The following is a 23,520-nucleotide window of genomic DNA, read 5'->3' on the forward strand; positions in this document are numbered from 1 at the left end:
AGTGGCTCTCTAACTCGCGTGGGTCTCTAAGCGCGCCTGAATGGCTGGACCTGGGGTGTGCCCCTCTGGGAGGGTACGGTAGTGTGGCTGGATGAAGCTGAGTGAGTCTGTGTGTCTGTGGGTGCCTCGGCGTGCTTCTGAGGGGTCTGAGTCCCTGTGCGTGCGTGTGTGCCTGTGAGCTGGACCGGAAGCTCCCCGAGGGCAGGAACACCCGTTTGTTCACTGCTCTATCTCAACGACTGCACATAGTAAGCATTCAATAAATATTTGTTGAATGAACAAATGTCTGCTTGTAAGAGTGTCTACCCTCCAGACAGACCTCCAAGGGAAGAGCCCGCGAGCGGCCACTCAAAAAGACCCCCTCACACCGAGGGGTGAGCAGCCCACGTCGCTCCCGCTGCTTCTAGCGCCCCTTCCCCTGATCTCCACCTCCAAGTTTCCTTGGGGTTGAAGAACAGTCGCAGAGACGAAGACCTGGGCGGAAGGGGCTGGCGAATCGGAGACCCGGGGCCGAGACCAAAGGGCAGGCAGATGGAGGGCTCAGGAGCGCCAACCGAGAGCCATAGAAAGAAAAAGGAAGAGGGAGAATGAGCGCAGAGCGAGCAAGCGAGCGAAAAGCTCCCTACCAAGCCAGGCTTTGTTCCCTGAACCTAAGACTTTACCCGGCGGCGGGCGGCGGGCGGGCCGGGAGCGAGCAAGCGGAGGCGCGCGGCCATGGCTGCCGCGGCCGGGCAGGGGGGCCGGGGAGGCGGCGCGTGAGCGGGCGGCGCGGGGCGGGCGGGCGCCCGCGATGTGCCACTCGGCACCTCCCCCGCCGGGCCCGGGCTGCGCGGCGGCCGGGCGGCCCTGGTAGCTGGGCGTGCGGCGCGGAGGGGGCGAGCCCGGCGCGCGGGTCTCATTGTTGGGGGGGGGGGCCCGTCGGGGCATGAGGGCGAGAGCACGGCGGGGGGGGCGGCCAGACAGAGCGAGCGAGGAGGAGGAGGAGGAGGACGCCGAGGAGGAAGAAGGAGGAGGCAAAGAAAAGAAGCGGCGGCGGCGGAGGAGGAGGAGGAGGGAGCGAGGAGGCGCGCGGCCCCCCGCTCCCTCCCTCCCCCCCTGACCCCCGACCCCCGCCGGCCGGCCCCCCGCCCCAGCCCCGGAGGGAGCTCATGGGAGTATGAAGGAGATGGTAGGAGGCTGCTGCGTATGTTCGGACGAGAGGGGCTGGGCCGAGAATCCGCTGGTCTACTGTGATGGGCACGCGTGTAGCGTGGCTGTCCACCAAGGTACGGGGGTGGCCCGCGGGGGGGCGGAGGGACCCAGGGGGCGGCGTGGGCAGGGAGCCCCCGGCCGCGCCCTCTGGAGACCTCCCGGGGCTCGGGCGCCCCTCCCCCACCCCACCTGAAGAGAAGGGAGGAGTCGGGGGGCTGCCCCCGCCCGGTCCTGGAGGACCGGGTCAGGCATTGTTTTCTTGCCTATTGTTCCAGTACCGCGCCCCCCACCCCAAGTTGAGGGAGTTTGGGGACAGTCTAGGGGCCAATGAGTGCACTCTCCGCGCCCCACACCGCCAGTGTCGGGGCTGCTTGGAGAATGTTTACCTGCGAGGTGTCCCCTCCCGCCCGGTTATTTTGGTCCCGGCTCTCGGAGGGAGAGGTCAAGGGGGGGGGGTCATCCTCCCCTCCTGCTTCCGGATACTGGGAGGAGCGGAATTGGGAAGGGAGGAGAAGGGTCCCAGGGGAGAGGGGACTCCTAAAATCCTCCGGGGAAGAGTTGCGGATAGGAGAGAGGTTGCGCAGGGGGCCGGGAATCGAGAAGAGGGAGGTTTGGAGTTTCCCCCAGCAGCACATGGTTCGGGAGTTAACTCCTTGAGGAATCTTGCCGAGGGCGCAGACTGGCATCTCCCGCCTGTCTGGCACAGCCAGCTGCCCCCCCCCCCACGCCCTTCCTGGGACAGCCCTTAATCCTGTCGCTGTCGGGTCTTCCCGCCACTCTCCTATTGGTTACCTGCACTGCACCTGCCCTCGGCCTTGACTTTTGAGCTGTACCTATTATAGTTACTGACAGAAGATGAGCTCCCTAGACCCCCGACTCCCCCGCCTCTTCCATTACTGGCCCTTTAAGAAATGCCCCCCCCCCCCAATAACAACAAAACGCGTTTGTCTATCGTAAATGTTGTTCCTCTGATTTTCTCTTCCTGATGATGAGGACTGGTCCTGGCAGGAGCTGGGAAACAGAAAGCTGGGTACAGAAAGGGCATGAGGGGAGGATCTTCTAGAAGTTTAAGGTCAAGGACTCAGACGTCCCACCTCTGCTTGGAGGACTTGGTTATGTGGTTGAAAGCTGGCTGCGTGCTGTTGGGCATTCCTTGTGGTCCTGCTGTCTAGTGAGTGCCCCCCAGGCTGGGAACAGCCCCCTGGCCTAGTTCCTTAGAGTCACCCCCTTCCCCCAGTTATTCTGGGAACAGCCACTGGTGACAGATTTGCTTGGTGATTCTCCTCCCTCATCCCCAGCTTGCTATGGCATCGTCCAGGTGCCAACAGGACCCTGGTTCTGCAGGAAATGTGAATCTCAGGAGCGAGCAGCCAGGGTGGTGAGTTTGAGACTCCTCTCTCCCCTCCTATACACCTGAGGATCCCCCCCCTCCCCACCGAGCTATGGGACTCTGAGGCTGAGGCTGGGGTGGGACTGTCACACAGGATTTCCTGTTTCCTGCACACCTGTCACCAACCCCATCTCTCCCTCAGCTTATCCCTCACTCTGCGTCACCTCAGGCGCCGGGCCTTTTATTTTTGTTTGCTTGTTTGTTTGAGCCTTTTATTATGGAAGGTTTCCAACCTGTACAAAAGTAGAGGGAATGCTATAATGAGCCTCATGTTGATGTGGATCACCCGTCTTCAACAATTATCACTCGTGGTCAATCCTGTTTTCTCTGTACCCCCACCAGTTCCTCCTTAGACATCTTACCATTACATCCTGGGGCCCTCTGAATGTGTTCAGGGAGGGCCCAGCTCAGCAGATCCCCCACCCGCTTTGGGAAAGCCCACCCCCCAAACCCCTGTGCCCCCTTTTATTGGCAGAGGTGTGAGCTGTGCCCACACAAAGATGGGGCATTGAAGAGGACTGACAATGGAGGTGAGAGGGGTGCTGAGCCCCAGGGCTCATCTATTGAGGTCAGCAAGGCCCCCTGAGCAGGGTCTGGGAAGGCAGGAGTGGTCTGTGGGTGGGGGTGGAATGCAGAGGCTGGTTTCCCTTCCCTTCCCTGGCTGGCAGTGGAGTCTGATGGGAAGGCCATGGAGGAGGGGACCATCTGCAGTATGGGGTTGTGAGAGGTGGGGGTCTTGGGCTCGCCATCGCAGCTGAGGCCAGCCCCACACTGCCCCAGGCTGGGCCCACGTGGTGTGTGCCCTCTACATCCCTGAGGTGCAGTTTGCCAACGTGCTCACCATGGAGCCCATCGTGCTGCAGTACGTGCCTCATGATCGCTTCAACAAGGTCAGCGGCCCCTACCGTGCCCCATACCAGTCCCTTCCCTAGCCAACCATTCTTGGGTCCCTCCAGCCCTTTCTTCATCCAGTGTAATTTGATTCTGTCCAACCTACACTTTCGGGGAACTCAGGAGGTGGGTAGGCACTTTCCACTGATAGATTCAGGCTCGTGCTCTGGAACTCAAGTGAAATAGTAGGCTCCCTTGTAGAAGTCCTGCCTGAAGGTAGACCTTAGCGAGCAGTTCACTTATTCATTCACTGAGCACATTTTACCGAGTGCCTACTATGTGCCAAAACTGGGGCAAGATGCTAGACACACAGTGTTTAGATTGATCAAGACAGGTGTGCTCCCTGCCCCACGGAACTCACACTTCTGTGTGGGAAGACTATAGATATCAATAAACAGGCAAATAAAATAAATGCAACTTGTGTTAAGTGCTGTAAAGAAAACAAACAAGGTACTGAAATAAAGGATACCCTGCGGGAGGCGGGGGCGGGCCTTACTTTAGATAAAGTAGTCAAGGAAAGAGACATTTTGCTTGAGACCTGGGGGATGAGAAGGAGCCATCCTTGATGAGGGGGGAGAGTTCCAGGTACCAGGCAGAAGGAATAGCATGTGCAAAGGCCCAGAGGTGGGGTTGAGCTCACCAGTGAGGAAGGCAGACACAGTCCCTGGCCTTATGGGGCTCACCATCCAAGGACTGCACTGTCCAGTATAGTAGCCACTGGCCACATGTGGTTATGTAAATTAATTAAAATTAAATAGAACTTAAAATTCAGTTCCTCAGTCACACTAGCCACATTTCCAGTGCTCAGTAGCCTGTGTGCTTTGTGACTGCTGTATCGGACAGTGCAGTACAGAACAGTTCCATCAACACCAAAAGTGCTGTTGGATAGCCCTGACCTAGGATCATGTGGAGAGGGTGGAATTGAGGGGGGGGACCAAAGGATCCCTCAGGGAGAAGGGAGGAGGGCACGATTGTACTGTATCCTGCAGACATGTTACATCTGTGAGGAGCAGGGCCGGGAGAGCAAGGCAGCCTCAGGAGCTTGCATGACCTGTAACCGCCACGGATGTCGACAAGCTTTCCATGTCACCTGGTGAGAGCCCCGCCTGCCCTGCACCCACCCCGCAGGGTTCTCTAGCCAGCTGTACCAACCCGCTCCGAGGTTTGCCATGGATGGCTGCCAAATAGGTTCATCCTAGCTGCTGTCTCTTTGGAGATGATGGCAGTGCTTTCCTCGGGTGATCTTGGCTTCACCCCAGCAGGGATCTAGGAGGGTGCAAGGGAGGTGGCTGATCTGGTTTGTGGCCACACCCTTCTCAGGCTGACCTCTCTTGGTTAGTGCCCAAATGGCAGGCCTGCTGTGTGAGGAGGAAGTGCTGGAGGTCGACAACGTCAAGTACTGTGGCTATTGCAAATACCACTTCAGCAAAATGGTGAGTTTCATCTGGGCATGAGTGGGTCAGTCAGCCATGGTTTAGAGGGTATGGGCTCCAGGCCAGGCCAGTGCCTGGTGCTGGGAGGACAGACGTGGAAGGCACTATGTCCCTGCCCTTGAGGAGCTCACCACTGGATGAGGAATAATTGAAGCACGGCTGAGGGGTGTGAATCAGAGCTCAACCAGGCAGTCCATCCAGAGGACGGAGCTCAGGCCCTGCCTGTCAGAGGCTGGGAGGCTTCAAGGAAGAGGCAGCATTTAAGCTGAGCCAACATTTGTGGGGCCTGCTGTGTCCCAGCCTCTGTACTAACCTCTTTACGTGTGTTTTTTTGGTGTGATCTTCCCCAAAACCCTAAGAACTAGGTGTACTGCATTTCCCCGTTTTTATGGATGAGTAAGCTAAGACCCACTAAGATTACGTTATTTACCTCACAGCTGGTGTGTGGGATTCAGAACAGACAGTCTGAAGCTTCTCAGGAGCCTGCTAAGCAAAGACAGAGAGAAAGGAATCCCAGGCAGAGGGATTGGCATGGATAAAGTCCCGAGATGAGAAAGAGCATTCATAAGCAGCAGAACAGGGTGTGTGGTAGGGACAAGGCAGGAGATGAGGCGAAAAAGCTCAAGCAGGGCCAGAGCTGGACTTGCTTCTGCCCCAGGTTCACGGGCCCAAGGAGAGGTGGGAGAAGGGGTGCTAATCCATGTTTGTGGAGAGACGTGCATTTCCAGAAGCTGTGGGGTGTCCTGGAGAGGTATGCTGTGGCCTGACTGGGAAGGCAGCTTGGACCTTACCCCCAGGCCACAGGCTTGTAACGCTGCTTGAAAGCAAGAGGGTAACATGATCAGATTTGTGTTTCAGGAAGATTACCCTGGCAGCCACTGTGAAGCCAGATCTGAAAGGCCAGGGCGGCGGCTGGGAGACAGCTGTGAGAAGGGGGGCATGGAGGGATGAAGCTGGGTTCTAGAACCATTTCTAGATAGACTTGCCTACATGTCGGGGTAGCTGAGAAGGAGGAGTTGAGGGTGGCACATAGGATCCAGGTTCTCACTGCTGGGTGGATGGGGCTTGAGCACCTGAGGGTGCTGTGAACAGGTGGTGCAGTAGGCTTCTATAGGGCTAGCATATGTCCTGGTCTGCCCCGGAGAGTCCCAGTTTGTGCCTTTTGCCCTGGTATAATTATTAATAGCTCCTCCTTTCATTTTCAGAAGTGTCCTACTTTGGATCATAAGTCATAGGGTCATCTAGGTGCAGGGTTTGATATCAACAAGGTAGGGAGCTCGGTTTGGTTCATAGGAGGTGCCAAGTGGGGATGTTCAGATTTGGTGGCTGTGAGGCCCCCGGGCAGGGTGGTAGTGGCAGCCCCAGGTGTATAAGGCTGGGGCTGGAATCCCCGGGTGCCCATCAGGTAGGGGGCTCAGGTGTGAAGAGAACCATGAGGTGGGGGAGTTTAGAGCTCAGCAGAGTAGAAGCAGTGCCCACCGCTGGGGAGGGATGGGGTCAGACGAGGCCTGAAATTAGTCCTTGGATTTGACAGTTGGAGGTAGTGGGTGACCTTAGAGGGAACAGCTATAAGTCTAGGACAGGTGAAGCCATCAGCCCAGACAGTGGGGAGTCCAAGGCCCTGGCTGGGAGGAATGGCAGCACAAGGGTTGTTTGGGTTTTTCTTATGGACGTTTACTCCCCACCGCTTCTTAAGGGCAGCAGGTCCTTTGGGACAAAAGGAACCACTGTGTTTGGTGGAGGGCCAGGAACAAAGGAGAAGGGGTGATGGCTGGAGCAAAGTGTCTGGAGGAGAGGATGGGGTATGGAGTACAGGGGAGCAGGGGCTCCCATGAGGACTGTCCCGCATGTCCTCCACCCCAGGGAAGGAGGTGGTGGTGGGCCGTGGCTCAGGGCCTGAGAGGGGCCAAGAGGGCACCATGAAAAGAGGTGGGCGGAGAGTGAGAGGCTTACCTCCATCCGTGCCTTGCTGGGCTGAGACGCCCCACCTCTTCTGGGCCTCAGTTGCTGCTGAATCTTGTGCACTGGACAAGCCAGTGGGGAAACTAGGATTCCAGTCTAGGGAACGCACCTCCGTTGAGCAGAGTATCATTAAGGACACAGGGTCCTCTTAGTGACAGGCAGGGTGGGGGCGGGGGTCCCTGATCTTCAGGAACCTTTCCCTAGGCTAGTGAGAGGAGGGCGTGGCAGTTCCTCTCGGTTCTCTCCCCAGAAGACATCCCGGCACACGAGCGGGGCAGGCAGCGGAGGAGGGGGAGGCACAGGGGGAGGCGGTAGCGGCTTCATCGCTGGCGGGAGGAGCAGGTCGGCCTCGCCATCCACGCAGCAGGAGAAGCACCCTTCCCACCACGAGAGGGGCCAGAAGAAGGTAAAAGTCTTCTCCCTCTACCCCTCCTGCCCACTCACAAACAACTGTTTCTTTCAAGAAGCCACCACAGGTATCCGGAAGGCCATAGGGCCTACCCCCTTCCTTCCTCTGAGGCCACTGAGGGCAGAGAGGGGACTGAGGAAGTGACATGTGAGGGTCACGGAGGGTGAGGTGAAGGCTTGGCTTCCCTGGGGCTCTTTGTATCTGTGTGGTCCCTCCGTGTCCTCCCCAGGACACGACAGTGTCCCCAACATTTGCACACACGCCACAGTCTAGCCATGTGTCGGTCCAGTTTGTAAGTGCACATGCCTGCGTCCCCGCCACACGTCACAGTGTGCCCGGCTCCCGTCCCTCCGCACAGCTCCGTGTCCCGGGTATGTGCTCACATGAGTGGTGCTCTGTGTCACTGGCATGATAATGGGACAGGCTATTTTTAGCAGGCAGTGAGGGGGAGGGGGAAGGGCTGTCGGCTCTCAGAGGAACCTGCCTGGGCCACTCCTGTCCCGCCAAAGTCCCCCAGTCCCTCCAGAGGAGGAGATGGTGCCCACAAAGCCTCGTCCTTGAAAGGACCCCACTCCCCACATGCATGTGCTGTGTTTATCCTGACCCAGACTGTTCCGCAACATCAGTTCCGGTCCCTTCTTCCTCCCCAGAGTCGAAAGGACAAAGAACGCCTTAAACAGAAGCACAAGAAGCGGCCTGAGTCACCCCCCAGCATCCTCACCCCACCTGTGGTCCCCACTGCTGACAAGGTACTGCTGCCTACACCCAGGAGGGATGGCCACAGCAGCGGGAGGGAGGCACGGGGTGAGGGGTCGGGGTGAGCACCCCTGGGAACCTCCGCAGCTTCAGGTTAATATGCCTCTGCTCCCCACCCCGCCCCCCTCTACTCCTGTTCTAGCCCAGGAGGGGCCTCTGCTCCTCAGCCCCACCAGTCACTGACCAACCAGGAGAGTAGGGGTGGGGTGGGGGGCACCACCCTGCCTGCTGGCTGCCAGATGTTCACATCTGCCTCTGTCCAGACAGAGGGCCTCAGCACTGGGCTCCTGTCTGCAGGTACTGTACTCATGGTGTTTCTCTGATTTTCTGGGGCCCATTTCCCCAGAGAGAGGCAGAGAGGACCCCTTCACTTTATCCCTCCTCCACATCAGGAGGCTGCCCAGAGGCTGTCGCCTAACCGAAAAGCCCGCTCCATGCGGGCTGGAGGGACTGAAAGTGCGGCCCTTGGTGGCTTGCGGGGCAGGCCTGTGGACCACACCCTGAAACCCCCACTGATCCCACCTTCCCGGTAGGGGCATGGCATGTCAGGCCTGACTCCAGAAACTGGCAACATCTGGATAAGCAACCAGCAGGCCCTACCCGAGGCCAGGGAATGGCTAATCCAAGCCAGAGCAGCCCTCCCTGCCCCTCCTTCCAGCCCGTCCTCCCCATGGAAGGAGAACAGGGGCCTGGAAACACTGCCTCCTCCTGTCACCATTATTGCCCCATTCACCTCCACTGGCCTCAGGAGGTTGGCAGAGCTCTGGGCATCTTAGCAGGAGGCTCAGGTATCAGGTTTCCAGGGTGATGTTGCTGTGGCAACTGTCCCAGTAACCCTCTCCCCTCCCTGCTGCCCAGGGCTCACCTGGAAAAGCTTGAAGTCTGCACCCTCTGGTCTTTCCCTGGGGTTTGCAGGCAGGGGGAAAGAGAGGGCCAGAGATCTAGGAGTTATCCCAGTGGCCGGGCATCCCTTTGGATGTGTTGGAGCATTCTGCCCATCCCCCTCCACCCACCCCAGCATTTCAGCCACCCCTCCCCCTGGGCCCTCTCCTCCCTTGCTCTCATAACCACATCTGGCTCCCTTCAGAACTCCAGCTGTTGAAAAGAACAAAGAAAAAGACAAGAGACCAGGGCTCCGCCCAGGAAGGGGCAGCACAGGGTGGCTCTCATTCTCCCATCCATCCTCCCTCTGGCATTTGTTCATTTACTGAATACCTGGTCTCCACCCGGAGGAAAAGCCACCCCTGGTAGTAATACAAAGCCCTAACTCACTCACCACATGCCAGGCTCCCTTCTGGAACAGGGGGATGGAGGGGATGCCTGGGGGATTTGCTCATTTAATCCTCAAAATAATCCAATGAAGTAGGTACTTTATTAACCCCATTTAATAAATGAAGAAACTGAGGCACAGAGAAGTTAAGTAATGTGCTTAAAAGCACACAGCTAGGGAGTGGTGGAGTCAAGATTTGAACCCGGGCAGTGGGGCTTGAAGGCCTGTTCTCTTAACCACCACAGGACGCTGTCTCTGCAGTGTGTCACTAGCAGCCATGCCATCAGAATCATCATCATTATCGACCCCATACTATGTATCTGGCATTGTGGTCCTCGTAATTCTCCAAATAGGCATAATTAGCCCCATAAGGACACTGAAGCTCGGTGAGGTTGAGAGACCACACAACATAACACGGTGGTAAACGGCAGAACCCACTAGGCTCACAGACCCCAGAGACCCCGCTCTTCCAGCCACTGCTGCCGCCCTCAGACATGGGGGACTGTATCTTGCAGTACAATGTGGCACCCGATGGCTGATGTGGGTGGGTACACGATACCCTGGAAATAAGAGGACAGAAAGATTTGTTCCACCCCAGGTAGCTATAGGGTGACTTCACGGAAGAGGGGGCTCCCGAGCTGGATTTTGAAGGAGAAGATGTTTCCCAGGAAGAGGAAGGCTAGGCTTTCCGGGCAGAGGGCTGGGCATGGAAGCGCAGGTTGTCTAGGAAGGGCATGGAGTGGCCAGGGAGCGGGCTGTCAGCCAGGTGGCTGCATCTGGGGGTGAGCATGGAGGGAGTGGTGGTGACCGGAGGGCCCAGGAGTGGGGCCAGGGCAGCCCATTCTCCGTGGGGTTCCTCTTCCCTGCGTACACCACTTCCCAGCACAAGTCCAGCCCTCTTAGGCCTAAGTATTTCTTAAATGAGTGACTAAGAAGATACGTGCATCAGTACAGGCTCTGGGACTGTTTTCATCTCTCGCCTGCCCGAGGTGAAGGACAGACAGTTTCTTGGGTTCAGAGCTCCCAACTCTTCACACCCAGAAGTTACAGAGCTGCCTCCCCATCTCCCTGGTCTAGGAGCTCCTGCCACTATCCCCTTGCCCGAAAATCTTTCCTGAAGCTGACTCTGGGCTCTCCCAGTAGAGCCCTAGGTCCTGTGTCCTCCTGCTCCACTCCCAAGTCAGGGTGAGCCCAGACCCTGGGAGCTGGCCTCGAGCCTTCCTCTCCTCCTCCCCTCAGGTCTCCTCCTCAGCTCCCTCCTCCTCCCACCACGAGGCCAGCACTCAGGAGACTTCTGAAAGCAGCAGGGACTCAAAGGGGAAAAAGTCTTCCAGCCATGGCCTGAGTCACAAGGGGAAGAAGCTGAGCAGTGGGAAAGGTGTGAGCAGCTTTACCTCCGCCTCCTCCTCTTCTTCCTCCTCCTCTTCCTCCTCCTCTGGGGGGCCCTTCCAGCCTGCAGGTGAGTGTGGGCATCCCGGAGGAGGCTGGGAGCGGGACAGTCTTTGGCCCTGAGCTTTTCTACTAAGGGCCTTTTTATGTTGGTTTACGTCTCATTTGCTTCCTAAATTGGTTGGGGTGGGGGGAATCTCCACCAAGTGAGTGACTCCTCTCCACACCCTCCCCTCAGCCCTCTCCTCTCGAGGTGGAACTCCCCTCTGGTCTCCCTCAGGGCTCACCTCTCCAACCCCCATAACCATGTTCATTATCCCCTGCACTTATGCTGTCAGGTACCATTTTGAAAGCACCAACTCTAATCTCCTGTAATCTCTGTGGTGATCGAGTGAGGTCACTAGGGTGGGAGTTATTCTCCTCCTACTTTATCACAGGTGGGAAAGCTGGAGGGCGGGGACACTCATCCCAGGACACAGAGACAGTGGCAGAGCTGGGACAGGAAACTCAGCTTCCCCATCCCCTGACCAGAGCTCTCTCTACTAGTGCACACTGGGAGCGGGAGGGAGGCAGGGGATCTGGGGTCCAGCTGTAATTCCGTTTCCCTCTCTGCAGTTTCGTCCCTGCAGAGCTCCCCCGACTTCTCTGCGTTCCCCAAGCTGGAGCAGCCAGAGGAGGACAAGTACTCCAAGCCCACAGCACACCCCCCTTCGGCTCCTCCCTCTCCCTCAGCCCCCGAGCCCCCCAAGGCTGACCTCTTTGAGCAGAAGGTGGTCTTCTCTGGCTTTGGGCCCATCATGCGCTTCTCCACCACCACCTCCAGCTCGGGCCGGGCCCGGGCCCCGTCCCCGGGGGACTATAAGTCACCCCACGTCTCGGGGTCCGGGGCCTCAGCAGGCACCCACAAGCGGATGCCCACACTGAGCGCCGCCCCCGTGCCTGCTGAGGAGACCCCCGAGACAGGCCTGAAGGAGAAGAAGCACAAAGCCAGCAAGAGGAGCCGACACGGGCCAGGCCGTCCCAAGGGCAGCCGCAACAAGGAGGGCACCGGGGGCCCGGCCCTTCCCTCCCTGCCCGGTGCCCAGCTGGCTGGCTTTACCGCCACTGCTGCCTCACCCTTCTCCGGAGGTTCCCTTGTCAGCTCTGGCCTGGGTGGTCTGGCCTCCCGTACCTTTGGGCCTTCCGGGAGCCTGCCCAGCCTGAACCTGGAGTCCCCCCTGCTGGGGGCAGGTTAGTGACCCTTGGGGATGGAGGGTATCTCAGGGCCCAGCCAGTCTAGTGAGGGGACAGAGGCACAAACATGCAGTTAGAAGGAAATGTGATAGAAACTGCTCCAAAAGACAAAGGATGCAGATGACAGTCACCTCTGAGACACTCCCCCATACCCATTTTCTGCGTGGTTGTAGCGGGAGAGCTTGCCAATAGGACTTAACCAAGTTTGGGTTGGGGAATTAGAAAAACTGGGAATTCTCCAGGCTTTAGCAGGGCAGTGGAATAAGCAGGCATGGCAAGCAGATGTCACCCAAGCAAGAAGTGACATCTTTGCAGCAAAAGGGTGAGACTGGTGTGTGGCCAGATCCAGGGGAGTGTTCTCCTTGGGGAGAGGCTGCTCCAGCCACCTGACCAAGGTGGGGTGTGGGGGAGTGGTGACTCTAAGCTTCCCTCTGTGTCTGTCTTGTGCCTGTAGGCATCTACACCAGTAATAAGGACCCCATCTCCCATGGTGGTGGAATGCTGCGGGCTGTCTGCAGCACCCCCCTCTCCTCCAGCCTTCTGGGGCCCCCAGGGACCTCGGCCTTGCCCCGCCTCAGCCGCTCCCCATTCACCAGCACCCTCCCTTCCTCCTCTGCTTCTATCTCCACCACTCAGGTGAGGCCTTACTCCTGGGCTCCGCCATCCCTGGGCAGGTGGGGGACAGCCTGCTGAGGACCGCAGCTTTCCATGGGAATTTGAGAGATTGGGCTTGATCACCACCAGAACTTCTCCCTCTCTCTGGTCCTCTCTCCTCCCCAGCACACCTGGTCCCCTCCACCCCGGTGCACACAGTTGTGCTCTAGATCCAAGAATAACCACCAGGCTGGACTCTACCTCCTTTCCCTCAGGTGTTTTCTCTGGCTGGCTCCACCTTTAGTCTCCCTTCTACCCACATCTTTGGAACCCCCATGGGTGCCGTTAACCCCCTCCTCACCCAAGCCGAGAGCAGCCACACAGGTATGTGAGTCTCTGACCCCATTCCCCTTTCTTCCCAAAGGCCTGAGGGGCACCTGTCACCTGCTTGTCACCCCAGAAAGGATGGGAGGGCTTTCTGGCTGCCCCCACCCTCTGGCCATTGCCCACCCTGCAAAAAAACATTCCACACACAACAAACCTACACTTTCACATTAAAACCCCCGTGAGGAGGTGGGACAGGACAGGGCAGAATAAATACTGCTCCATCTCACAAAACAAAAAGGCAGAGAGATGAATGACTTGCTCAAGGCAGTTGGGGTAGGGAAAGGCAGAGCAGCAGCTGAAATTCTGGTACCCTGGCTCCAAGCCTAGTTCTCCTACCGCTGTAGCCTAGCTCCCTGCTGGCCTCTTAGTGAGTTCTTGGGATCAGAGTTTACTGAGAGCCCACCAGCTGGACAACAGGCTCTCTGGGTATTTAGGAGTTAAGGGGGCGGATCACAAGTGCCCCTCCCTCTCCCTGGAGAGTCAACCCAGCCCCAGAGAGCTGATTGGTGCAGAGGTACCACCTGGCCGGCTGGAGGGCGGGGCTTACCAGTTCAGGTAAGCCTTAAGGGGGCCGAATCTGATTCCAGAATTAAGAACCCTACAGAGTAGGTGACTATTTTTCCAAAACGCAAAGTGGAATTCAGTGGCCCAACAGAGGGTTTTGACGTCTAATTTTTTAGTTTATTAATATAAAAGTCATACAAAACTGATTATAATAGCTACAGTAATTAAGGCCTTGCTGCATGGCAGCTAAACCGTTCAGATTAACACTTCACATTTACTACCTTATTTTAATCCTCGTAACAACCACTTCAGAGAGGTTAGTTTCAAGCCCTCGGTCACAGAGCAAGTAAGTATCATATCCAAGTTCAACTCAGGACTGTGTAGGCCCCAAGTTTCTATGACTCTGAAGTTGTAAGTTTTCCAGGAAAAAAGTTGGGAGGTAGATCTGAAAGTAGCCAAGCTGCAGGAGCCTTTCTGCCTAGAGAAGGAGGCAGGGAGGAGATCTCATGGCTTTGCCTCCCACGGCGCTGGGTTTCCAAGCCAGGGCTCCCAGCGCCTTAAGAACTAGAACTGGCTAGCTGGGGTTGGGAGATCCTGGGGAAAGGGGTCTGCGGTAAGTTCCCAGATCCCGCACCCACTTCCCAGGCGGGGACTGTGAGGCCGACGGCACCTCTTCCTCGCTGATCCCTGCCCCCCTTCTCCTTCCAAGAGCCAGACCTGGAGGACTGCAGCTTCCGATGTCGGGGGACCTCCCCCCAGGAGAGTCTGTCTTCCATGTGAGGGAGAGAGTGCCGGCTTGGGGGAGGGGCTGGGAGCAGGGCGGAGGGACTGTCAAGGAGGAGAGGGCGGAGAGGCGGGCGCGGGGGAGAGGGTGGGATCCAGAGGGGATGACTGAAACCCCTAAGGCGGGAGGAGGAGGGCAGGGAGACTGGAGTGGGGGAGTGAGGTAAGCCTGAGCTCGGTTTTCACTTCTGACCCCAGGTCCCCCATCAGCAGTCTCCCAGCACTCTTCGACCAGACAGCACCCTGCGGGGGCGGCCAGTTGGACCCAGCGGCCCCCGGAACGACTAACATGGAGCAGCTGCTGGAGAAGCAGGGCGATGGCGAGGCCGGAGTCAACAGTGAGAAGGGGTGACGTCGGGCTGGATGACCTGTCCTAGGACACCCCCAGACTCGGTCACCTTTCCCAGGTCCCCAAACGTCTTTAAGGTTCCGCCTGCGGCCCCGCCCCTGCCTTAACTCTGGCCAACCGAGGGCCTTGCCTTTAACCCTCGCTGGGTCCTGCTCCTGGGCCCGCCCCCTCTTCGCAGGGCTTTTGGCCCTCGCGACCTCCTGGCCCTTATTTTACTAAGCCCCAACTTCCGCCCGCCCCTTCCCTCCCAAGCACTTGGCCTCCACCCCAAGCCTCAGGCCCCACCCGTGGTCCTCACACCTCTGGCTCCCCAGGACTCACCTGAGTCCCTCGCTAGCCGGCGCCTTCTCTGCTAGGTCTCAGTCCGATTTCCTCCGTCAGGCCCCGCCCCCGGTCACCTGGCCCCGCCCCCAGCCTTTCCAGGCCTGCGGGGCTCAGGCTCTCTCGCGTTCTGTCTGCAGTCGTGGAGATGCTGAAGGCGCTGCATGCACTGCAGAAGGAAAACCAGAGGCTTCAGGAGCAGATCCTGAGCCTTACGGCCAAGAAAGAGCGACTGCAGATTCTCAACGTGCAACTCTCTGTGCCCTTCGCCGCCCTGCCTGCCGCCCTGCCTGCCACCAACGGCCCTGTCCCTGGGCCCTATGGCCTGCCTCCCCAAGGTAAGGGGAATCCCACCCAGCCCGGGGATGGAGGCCTCTGCTGTGCGGTCGGAACTGGCCCTGACTCCAGTCCCTGACCTCCTTCCGTGATCCCCCTCCCTCAGCCGGCAGCAGCGATTCCTTGAGCACCAGCAAGAGCCCTCCGGGGAAGAACAGTCTGGGCCTGGACAACTCGCTGTCCACGTCTTCCGAGGTGGGCGCCACGGGGAGGGGCACCAGGGATGGGCAGGAGTGGGGAGGTGCAAGGGCCTTCTAGTTGCATCTCTACCTTGCGGCTATTGGAGGCTGGACAATGGAGTGACTGGCTGAGTAGTTGGTTGACTGACCCATTCATTCCTTCATTAAATAAGTAATAATTATGAGGTGCCTACTTAGCTCCGGGCATTGGCTAAGCAATGAGTGAGCAAATCGGACAGCCTTGCTCCTGGAGACAGGCTCAATCCAAGAAAATCAATAATTACAAATCAGGAAAAGTGCTAAGATGGAAATAATTTGAGGGCTGTGAGAAAGAATGGAGGGTGGAATTCTTCTCTGAATATAAGGTGGTTAGGGAAGGCCTCTTTGAGAAGTGTTTGTGAAGAGTTTATTATAGTTTGTTGTAGCTACACACAAAATAATCCCCGTGTAATTGCTGGCGGTTGGGGGAGCAGTTGCTATTGTTATATTGTGGTTGTTCTGGAAGTCAAACAAAGTGGGTTCTTGTTCTCCCTGCTACTTTCTAAATGTGTGACTTGGGCAACAATAATCATAATAGTAACTGACATTAATTGCATACTTGCCCTTTGTCATGTCCTGTGCTGAGACTTTTAAAGGGTTTGTGTGTTTCGTTTTCACAATAATTGTATGGAATAGGTTCTCCTCTTACCCCCATGTTATGAGTGAGGAAACTAAAACAGAGAAGCCACTCAAGCCATTAAATTGTGGACATGGGATTTGAGCCTGAATCTTTCACTCCAGCTGCCTGCAGAGTTGTTTAGCCTGTCGCCTAAGAACCAGTGGTTTCACCCATAAAAAGGCAGTAACGAGTTAGTACCGGTCAGGCACTGAACCCTGGGTCTGGTTCACCAGGTGTTCACTACCGTCATCACTGTTCAGTGTTAAACAAGCATCATGAGGGGTGCTGGGCCCCCAGGAAGTGACTTGTGAAGACTGTTTGGATTCTTAGCCTTTATCCCGGGCCTTGCTTCTTCCTGGGTGGCTCTGCCTGGGGGAAGGGGGGTGTGGCTGTGCTCTGTGAGAATGCTGATGGGTGCCGGGCCGGGGGCCAGAAAGGTCATGCTGGCCCCCTGCCCCTCTGACCCCTCCCTTCCCCCTCCCTCCCCAGGACCCACACTCAGGCTGCCCAAGCCGCAGCAGCTCGTCGCTGTCCTTCCACAGCACGCCCCCACCGCTGCCCCTGCTCCAGCAGAGCCCTGCTACTCTGCCCCTGGCCCTGCCTGGGGGCCCTGCCCCGCTCCCGCCCCAGCCACAGAATGGGCTAGGCCGGGCACCCGGGGCAGCGGGGCTGGGGGCTATGCCCATGGCTGAGGGGCTGCTGGGGGGGCTGGCGGGCAGCGGGGCCCTGCCCCTCAATGGGCTCCTGGGGGGGTTGAATGGGGCTGCCGCCCCCAACCCCGCGGGCTTGAGCCAGGCTGGCGGGGCCCCCGCGCTGCAGCTGCCAGGTTGTCTCAACAGGTGAGGGAGAGCTCAGTCTGGGGAAGGGAAGGGGGAGGCTGGCTCTGGGAGGGAATCCCCCCGAACACCCACAGTTCCTCAGAAGGAAAGCTGCCCTCTGATCTTACAGGGTCTAGAATCTAGTCACCCCAGGTTCTCCTTAGATGTTAGATGTGAGTGCCCTCCGGATGGTAGCTCTCCAGGGACAAAGTTGTCTGTTTATGCCTTGTACCCTAGCTAGCCTAGGTTTTCCTTCTGGGAAAGTTCTTCCCTCTGACGTGCCTCCCTCCTACTGTCCTCTCTGAGCTCAGTCCGTTTCGCTCTAGTCCTCTAACATCGCACATCCCTGCCTCTCCCCACCTGGGTCTGAGGGAGTCTGGGAAGTTAGGGGAGCAGGCGAGGAGGGTTCCGCTGTCCCTTCCCATGGTCTGTGATTTGTCCCCCTGCCTCAGCCTCACCGAGCAGCAGCGACACCTCCTGCAGCAGCAAGAGCAGCAGCTCCAGCAGCTCCAGCAGCTCCTGGCATCCCCACAGCTGACCCCGGTAATGCCCCTCCCTGCCTGGGCCGCCTCCCCTCCCCCAGCTCTGCTGGAAGGGCCCTCTCAGAGCGGTCTGGGCCAGTCCAGGGAGGGCAGCCCCAGGCTGGGTGGAGATTGCCCCTAAGGGTCATGTGGGGTCAGAGGGCATAAGGGTTCCTCTCGGGGGGGCCCCTGGGCACTGGGGAAGGGATGCTGTAGTGGCCCCAGATCACATCCTAGCGAGAGGATCTGGAGGGTGGTGAGTCCTCAGTTACTGAGCGTTTCCAATTCCAGCCCCAAGGCTCTTCAGTGGGGAACCTCAGGGTCTGCGTAGAGAGGTGGCCGAGCAGGTGACAGACACCGCTTCAACCAGAGCAGCCCCTCCTAGGTCTTTCTTGTGTGTTGAGTTCTGCTAAGAATTCCTTTGGAGGAAAGGAATTCCTCCTATTAAAAAGGAGGGAGTTGAAAAAATAGAAAAATATTCATTTTCATATAAAGAAACATGAGAAAGATACATAAGAAACCAATTCAATTGGTTATCTACAGAGGCCAGATGGCAGCAGGGGTAAAAGCAAGATTTCTGAAGATAAGCCTTAATAAATCACTTTGGGTTTTGGAACACTGAAAATGCTTTGCCTATTCAAAGCAAAAATAAATGACTCTTAAGGGAAAAAACAAATGAAAAAGAGGGGAGTTGAAAACTATTGACCTCATTCAGTGTTTCTCAACTTAGGGTCATACCATCCCTGGGGACATTTGTGGTTGTCATAGCAACTGAAGAATTGATTTAGTGAGGGGGGGTGGGGCCAGGGATGTTAAACCCCCTGCACTTGGCCGGTAGTGGCCCGGCTGACAAACGCTGACGGTGTGCAACCACTTTCTTGTCTGGATGGGGAGACTGAGGCCCAGAGGAGGGAGTTAGAGACGGAACCTTGACTGTCTCCCAGGTCTTTTGCCTTATGGTCCTAGTGTGATAGGATGGGGCCCAGGCCAATGAGGGCAAGATGACCCTGGAGACCACTGGCCAGTAAGCAATCTGGCCCCCTTGCAGGAACACCAGACTGTCGTCTACCAGATGATCCAGCAGATCCAGCAGAAGCGGGAGCTGCAGCGGCTGCAGATGGCCGGGGGCTCCCAGTTGCCCATGGCCAGCCTGCTGGCCGGGAGCTCCACCCCGCTGCTGTCCGCGGGCACTCCTGGCCTGCTGCCCACAGCATCTGCCCCACCTCTGCTGCCTGCCGGAGCCCTGGTGGCTCCCTCGCTCGGCAACAACACAAGTCTCATGGCCGCAGCAGCTGCGGCTGCAGCAGTAGCAGCAGCAGGCGGACCTCCAGTCCTCACTGCCCAGACCAACCCCTTCCTCAGCCTGTCGGGGGCGGATGGCAGTGGCAGTGGCCCCAAAGGAGGGGTGAGTAAGGGGTCCGGCTTGGGGGAGGGGCCGGGAGTGGGGCAGAGGGACCGTCCTGTCTCCCTTCTCCTGGATGGGCAGCGAGGGAGCATTAGAAGGTCCATCATCAGATGCATCATCAGAAGGAGGAAGGAAGCGACCCCTAGGGCAGCAGAGTGCCCTGCTCTAGACCCCAGGGCCTCTTCCAGCACATGGGTGCCCTCCTGCAGATCCAAGAAAGATACACTTTGCACATGGGCTAATAGCGAAAGGACCAATTAGAAAACGGCGTTCCTCTGGGGAGACCCATTAGGAAAGGCTGTTTCCTCTCTGATTGGACCATTTAGAAGAAGATGATGCTCTGGGTGGGCCATTTCAAGAAAGGCCCTCCCTTCTTCTTCTGAGGGCAAAGGGCCAGAGCCCGTGTGCTGCCCTCAGCTGGCACATGCCTGCTTAGCTGGGTGCCCTATTCAGGGCAACTCCCCCAAACACACACACACACAAGGTGACCCTGGTGTGCCGCCGCCAAAGCCCAGACCCTTACTGCACCCAACATCAGCTTTCTTGACCCAGGAAGCTATTCTCAACTGGGTGTTAGGACCAGACACCTCCCAAAGCCCCAGTCTTCCTTCCTCTTTTTCCAGACTGCTGACAAAGGAGCCTCAGCCAACCAGGAAAAAGGCTAAATCCACCCAGGCTCCTGCTGACCCCCCAAGTGGAGGGGCAGATCCTGGTTTGAGGGGTCCCAGCCTGGAGCGGGCACCTGTACCCAGACACTGGAGAGCCCCGGCCCAGAGCATGTGCTGAGGCCTGGGGAGTGTGGGGTGTTCCTGGTGCCGAGGACTGAGACCGACAGGGGAGCCCCTTCCATCTGGCCCCCCTCCCCCTCTGCACTGGCCCCTTTGTGAGGGGCTCAGAAGGAGGACAGGCTCCAAGCCCGCCTAGGAGCCCCCACTCTCAGCGAGTGTTTTGAGGTTCCCCAGAGAGCAAAGTGGGCCATGGCATAAGTGGGGGGTTGGTTGCACCCGCCACGTAAAATGGATTAGCACTTGAGTGGGATAAGTGGGGGGCTAGGCCCTGGGCCTGCCCCTGTGCGGAAGTCTTTTATGGAAGAAGGGGTGGCCCTACTTGACCTGCAGTTTCTTCCCAACTTGGGCAGATGGCAAGAGGGCTTCCTGGGACTGTTTCTCGCTGGGCCCCTTCCCCTGCCCCCGACAAGGGTCACAAGCTGAGCTTGTAAAAGCCCACAGACTAGGGGGCCGAAGAAGGGGTAGGATGGCATCAAATTTGGCCCAAGCCTCCCTACCTCTGGGGGGTGGGCCCCAGTGATGGGCTGGGGGAAGGCAGGGGGTGGGTGGCCCAGCCCCCTCGATCCCCTGCCCCTTGTTTGCACTATTGGATTTAGGAGTGCCGAGGGTGGGGAGATGGAGCTGCCTGACTCAGAGAGCGTGTATGCGTGTGCGTGTGTCTGTCCGTCTGTCTGTCTGTCTACCCCTGGAGCCCGGGCAGCCGAGGGCAGGGATAGGAGCAGTGCTCTGATGAGGCAGTATCAGAGGGGCGCTCCCAGGTCTTGTTTGCACCCTCTCACCTCACCAACTTTGGTCCCTCTCTGGGGCCCGAATGGTTAACAAAAACCAGAACCGTACTCCAATATTGGAGAGTAACTGGGGGCTGGGGGCTTTGAATCAGGGTAATATCCTGCCTTTCCTCCCCCAGACTCCACATGGTCTCAGTGCCCCCTCAGCGCTCCCCTTGCCCCACTGATACTTGGTCCTGCTTCCCTGGCAAAGGGGAGCCCCAGGGATTGGGGGATGAGGCAAGGGGGGTTAAGTGCCACTTCTTTTAGTGAAACCTTCCTCCCAGGATTAGCCAGCCTGCCTTCCCACACTCCACCCCCACCCACCAGGGGAGACTTAAGCTTACGCTGACCTACAACTGTCCCTTCACCCACCAGCTACTTCCCCGGGGTGTAGTGGGCAATTCTCACCTTAAAGAGTCCCCACCTGCCCAGAGCCTTTGGTGGCCAAGGTTGAGGGCCGGCGGGACAGCCAGGAGAGGGGCGAGGTTGAAGCCTGTGTCTGTGTCGGGTGCACTGGGGTCGGAGCCAGGAGGAGCGTGGCCAGCTTCCCTGATGACCACGTCTAGTCACTCTCTTTGCATGTGTGGATTTGTGTGTGTGTGTGTTTCTGTTTGGGTTTTTGTTGTTGTTGGTTTTGTTTTGTTTTTTAAATAAAGAAAAGAAGATGTGTATATTTTTGGCAATGACAGAAACGTAGTGCAGATATATTTTTGCCTGTGCTGCTCAACTGGTTTTTTTCTGATACTGAAAATAATATTAATATTCCTGTTGATAAGACTTTGTAAGATGTTAGGGAGCTGATAATGGAGAGGGTGGGTGGGAATCCTTCAGAGGCAATTTCTTAGGCACTTGCAAGGGCTTGGGGGGGAGGGGGGCGGCAGTTGTGATGACCTCAGAAATACTCACTTTTTATTAACGCTAAATATCAGTTAGAAAGAAATGATAGAATTCAGCATTTTCTTCATCTTCATCTATTAAGCTGTCTAACTCCCTGCCCCCAAACCACTGAAAAGAAAAATAACCTTCAGAGATTCTTAGAAGAGTTGCTCATTCACACCCACACCCTTGCCCAAGGCCGGCCCACTTACAGCCAAAGTCAGCTTCTGTTCTGGACAGTGAGGGAAGTCAATCCACCCCAAGGCCGCTGTGGCAGAGAGTGAGAGGTCCAAATGACTTAGTGCACTGGAACCAAGACCTCCCCTTCCCTCCAGCACCCGAGAGTCTGGGGTTCTCATCTCCAAGAGTCTCTGTTTTCTGACTTTCCCCAGGCTGGGGTGCAGTGGCAGGTAGGCAGGTTAGATCTGAAGAAGGGACCCAGGCTGGGTATGGATTGGTGCTGTGCCTCAGTTTGGGGCAGGGGGACATGAGAGCCGTGGTGCATTTCCTCTTTCGAGGGAGCTTTATAATAGGAAAGGTCTGGAGCGCTTCAGGACGGAGTGGGGTCCCAGTGCAAGGGGTATGGCTACCGAGACACCCCCCCACACACATACACCCCTGCTCCCAGCCTCAGTCCCTTTCTCTAGGATGAATTTGGATGGGGAGTAGAAAGGGATGCAGATTTATATATGGCTCTGTCTAGGGGAGGGGAAGGATGTGGTTTGCAGGGCGGAAGTGGAGTTTGAAAATGCAGAGTGGCGCTTAGTGTGTCATCCCCCTCAGCGCAGAGGTGTGATTGCAGTGTGCATGCAGAGCCGCTGTCTGGCCTTGAGGTCACAACTAGTTTGCGAATGTCAGAGCTGGAAGGGACCTGTCTTTAGGTGTCTTTTGAGCCAGCTCCTTGCTTCACAGGTGATAGCTCCAAGCCTAGGAGGGGCAGGGGCTCAGGGGCAGAGCCAGGACCAGCCCTCAGGACCTTGGCCTCCCGGTCCTCGGCTCTCCTGTCCCACTGCACTGCCTCCTTGTGGCTGTCCGTCTGTCCCTGTGTGTGTGACGCGTGGTGTGAGTGCAGGGCTGTGCCGGGGTGGGGGGTATCTGTGAAGCACTGTCTTAGCTCAGAGCTGATGGATCCTCTCCAGAGACAATGACACTTTAAAGGTTGCCTTTTCTTCTCTAAGTTTTTCCGATTTGTTTATGAGTTTTTCCCCTCAGACTCCTAGGTCTATTGCTGCCTCCAGGCGCCCTTCCCTTGAGGCCGATGAGAGCACCCCTGCCTACTCCTGTCCTGAGTTCTAGGGAAGTACTCCTAGGAAGGGAGCCAGAGCCTGGGAAAGAGAAAGAGCCAGCTCTGAGAAAGGGTCACCTTCTCCACACGGCCCTTTCCCAAACTGGAAATGCAGACAAGTTTTCAAAGGCACAGGCTCCCCCTGCCAGCTTCCAGCATCTTCCTTGGTGTGTGGTGGGCCAGAGTTAAGGGTAGGCAGCTTGCTTCCAGTTCTCCTTTATCCCAGTTTATTTCCTGGGGAGAGGTGCCTGGAGGGATTAAGGTCACTTCAATTGGGAGTTTGCAGGAAAGTGGGGCATAGTACCCTGGCTCCCTCCGGTCACATCAAACCAGATTAAAAGTGCGTCTGGCTCCCAGCCACTTTGACTTGATCTACTGAAAAGTTGGGGACTGAGGGGGTGCCTTCATTGCCCTTTGGTCACGTCCTTCAGCCCAACTTGGGACTTAGGTGGTGGGACTGGAGACCCAAACCCTGGCTCCCCGCCTGTCCCCCCCCATTTCCGCCCCAGCCTGTCTCAATGTAGCAGACCCTTCCTAGGGGAGCAGGGAGGGGAAGCTACAGTTTGTAAACCCAGGGGCTCCTTTTTCATTCTTTCTAAAGCCTCCTTTATATCCTCAACCCAAAAGGCAATGCCCCTCCCCTGCCACCTCCAAGCCTGGAATTGTGCATAACCCGGATCTTGTATCTTTGTATAACGGATGTTATTTGTACGAAGGGCAGTTCGTAAACAGCACTTGTTCTTTTAATAAAAGAATGTTTTACAAAAAAAAAAAACATCCAAAGAGACCCTGCTTTGTCTGGCTTTACTGAAGGGAAAGGGAGGGGGAGTACCATCCGTGGGAGCCTTGGGAAGGGATCGGGGGTGGGGGGATGGTCAATGAACATTTCTTTAAGCACTTGGAATAGTAGTTCACAGATCAAAATGCACAACATACCCGAAATACCCTGCATATTGAAAACGCAGATACCTGTGCCCCACCCATAAGAATGTAATGTGTAGGCCTGGGCCAGGCGCGAATCC

General features: G+C 57.2%; 2 protein-coding genes across 5 annotated transcripts in view; both read left to right on the plus strand.

Annotated features, from left to right (window-relative positions):
- The window catches only part of LOC132354513 (large ribosomal subunit protein eL19), a 410,792-nt gene that overhangs the window by 35,651 nt on the left and 351,621 nt on the right, over nt 1-23,520 (plus strand). Inside the window, exon 1 of one of the 2 annotated variants that reach the window (XM_059906381.1) lies at nt 9,578-9,582. The exons of the other annotated variant lie outside the window; for it this stretch is intronic. Coding sequence (XP_059762364.1) covers nt 9,580-9,582 — 3 coding nt within the window. The 5' untranslated portion in view covers nt 9,578-9,579. Of the gene's footprint in view, nt 1-9,577; nt 9,583-23,520 lie in introns of those variants that run through there. 2 annotated transcript variants of the gene reach the window in all.
- MLLT6 (MLLT6, PHD finger containing) lies at nt 926-23,285 on the plus strand. 3 transcript variants are annotated; one of them, XM_059906368.1, is made up of 20 exons: nt 926-1,265; nt 2,490-2,569; nt 3,057-3,111; nt 3,362-3,471; nt 4,462-4,565; nt 4,812-4,905; nt 7,118-7,273; nt 7,927-8,025; nt 10,542-10,761; nt 11,307-11,921; nt 12,379-12,560; nt 12,794-12,902; nt 14,119-14,185; nt 14,391-14,530; nt 15,003-15,200; nt 15,305-15,393; nt 16,525-16,874; nt 17,306-17,396; nt 18,423-18,779; nt 19,403-23,285. In XM_059906368.1, exons 1-20 carry the CDS (start codon nt 1,157-1,159, stop codon nt 19,442-19,444), a joined length of 3,267 nt encoding a protein of 1,088 aa, XP_059762351.1. In that variant the 5' UTR covers nt 926-1,156; the 3' UTR covers nt 19,445-23,285. The 3 variants fall into 3 exon arrangements, with proteins under 3 accessions (XP_059762351.1, XP_059762353.1, XP_059762352.1); XM_059906370.1 differs by having other exon boundaries at nt 10,542-10,680; XM_059906369.1 differs by having other exon boundaries at nt 7,121-7,273.

This window comes from Balaenoptera ricei, chromosome 20 (assembly GCF_028023285.1).
Source record: "Balaenoptera ricei isolate mBalRic1 chromosome 20, mBalRic1.hap2, whole genome shotgun sequence".
NCBI classification, from domain to species: Eukaryota; Metazoa; Chordata; class Mammalia; order Artiodactyla; family Balaenopteridae; genus Balaenoptera; species Balaenoptera ricei.

Coding starts and splice junctions, on each gene's coding strand:
- MLLT6 (XM_059906368.1), top strand. CDS start 1,157: ATGAAGGAGATGGTAGGAGGCTGCTGCGTATGTTCGGACGAGAGGGGC. Junction 11,922..12,378: donor GTCCCCCCTGCTGGGGGCAG/GTTAGTGACCCT, acceptor TTGTGCCTGTAG/GCATCTACACCAGTAATAAG. Junction 15,394..16,524: donor CGCTGTCCACGTCTTCCGAG/GTGGGCGCCACG, acceptor CTCCCTCCCCAG/GACCCACACTCAGGCTGCCC.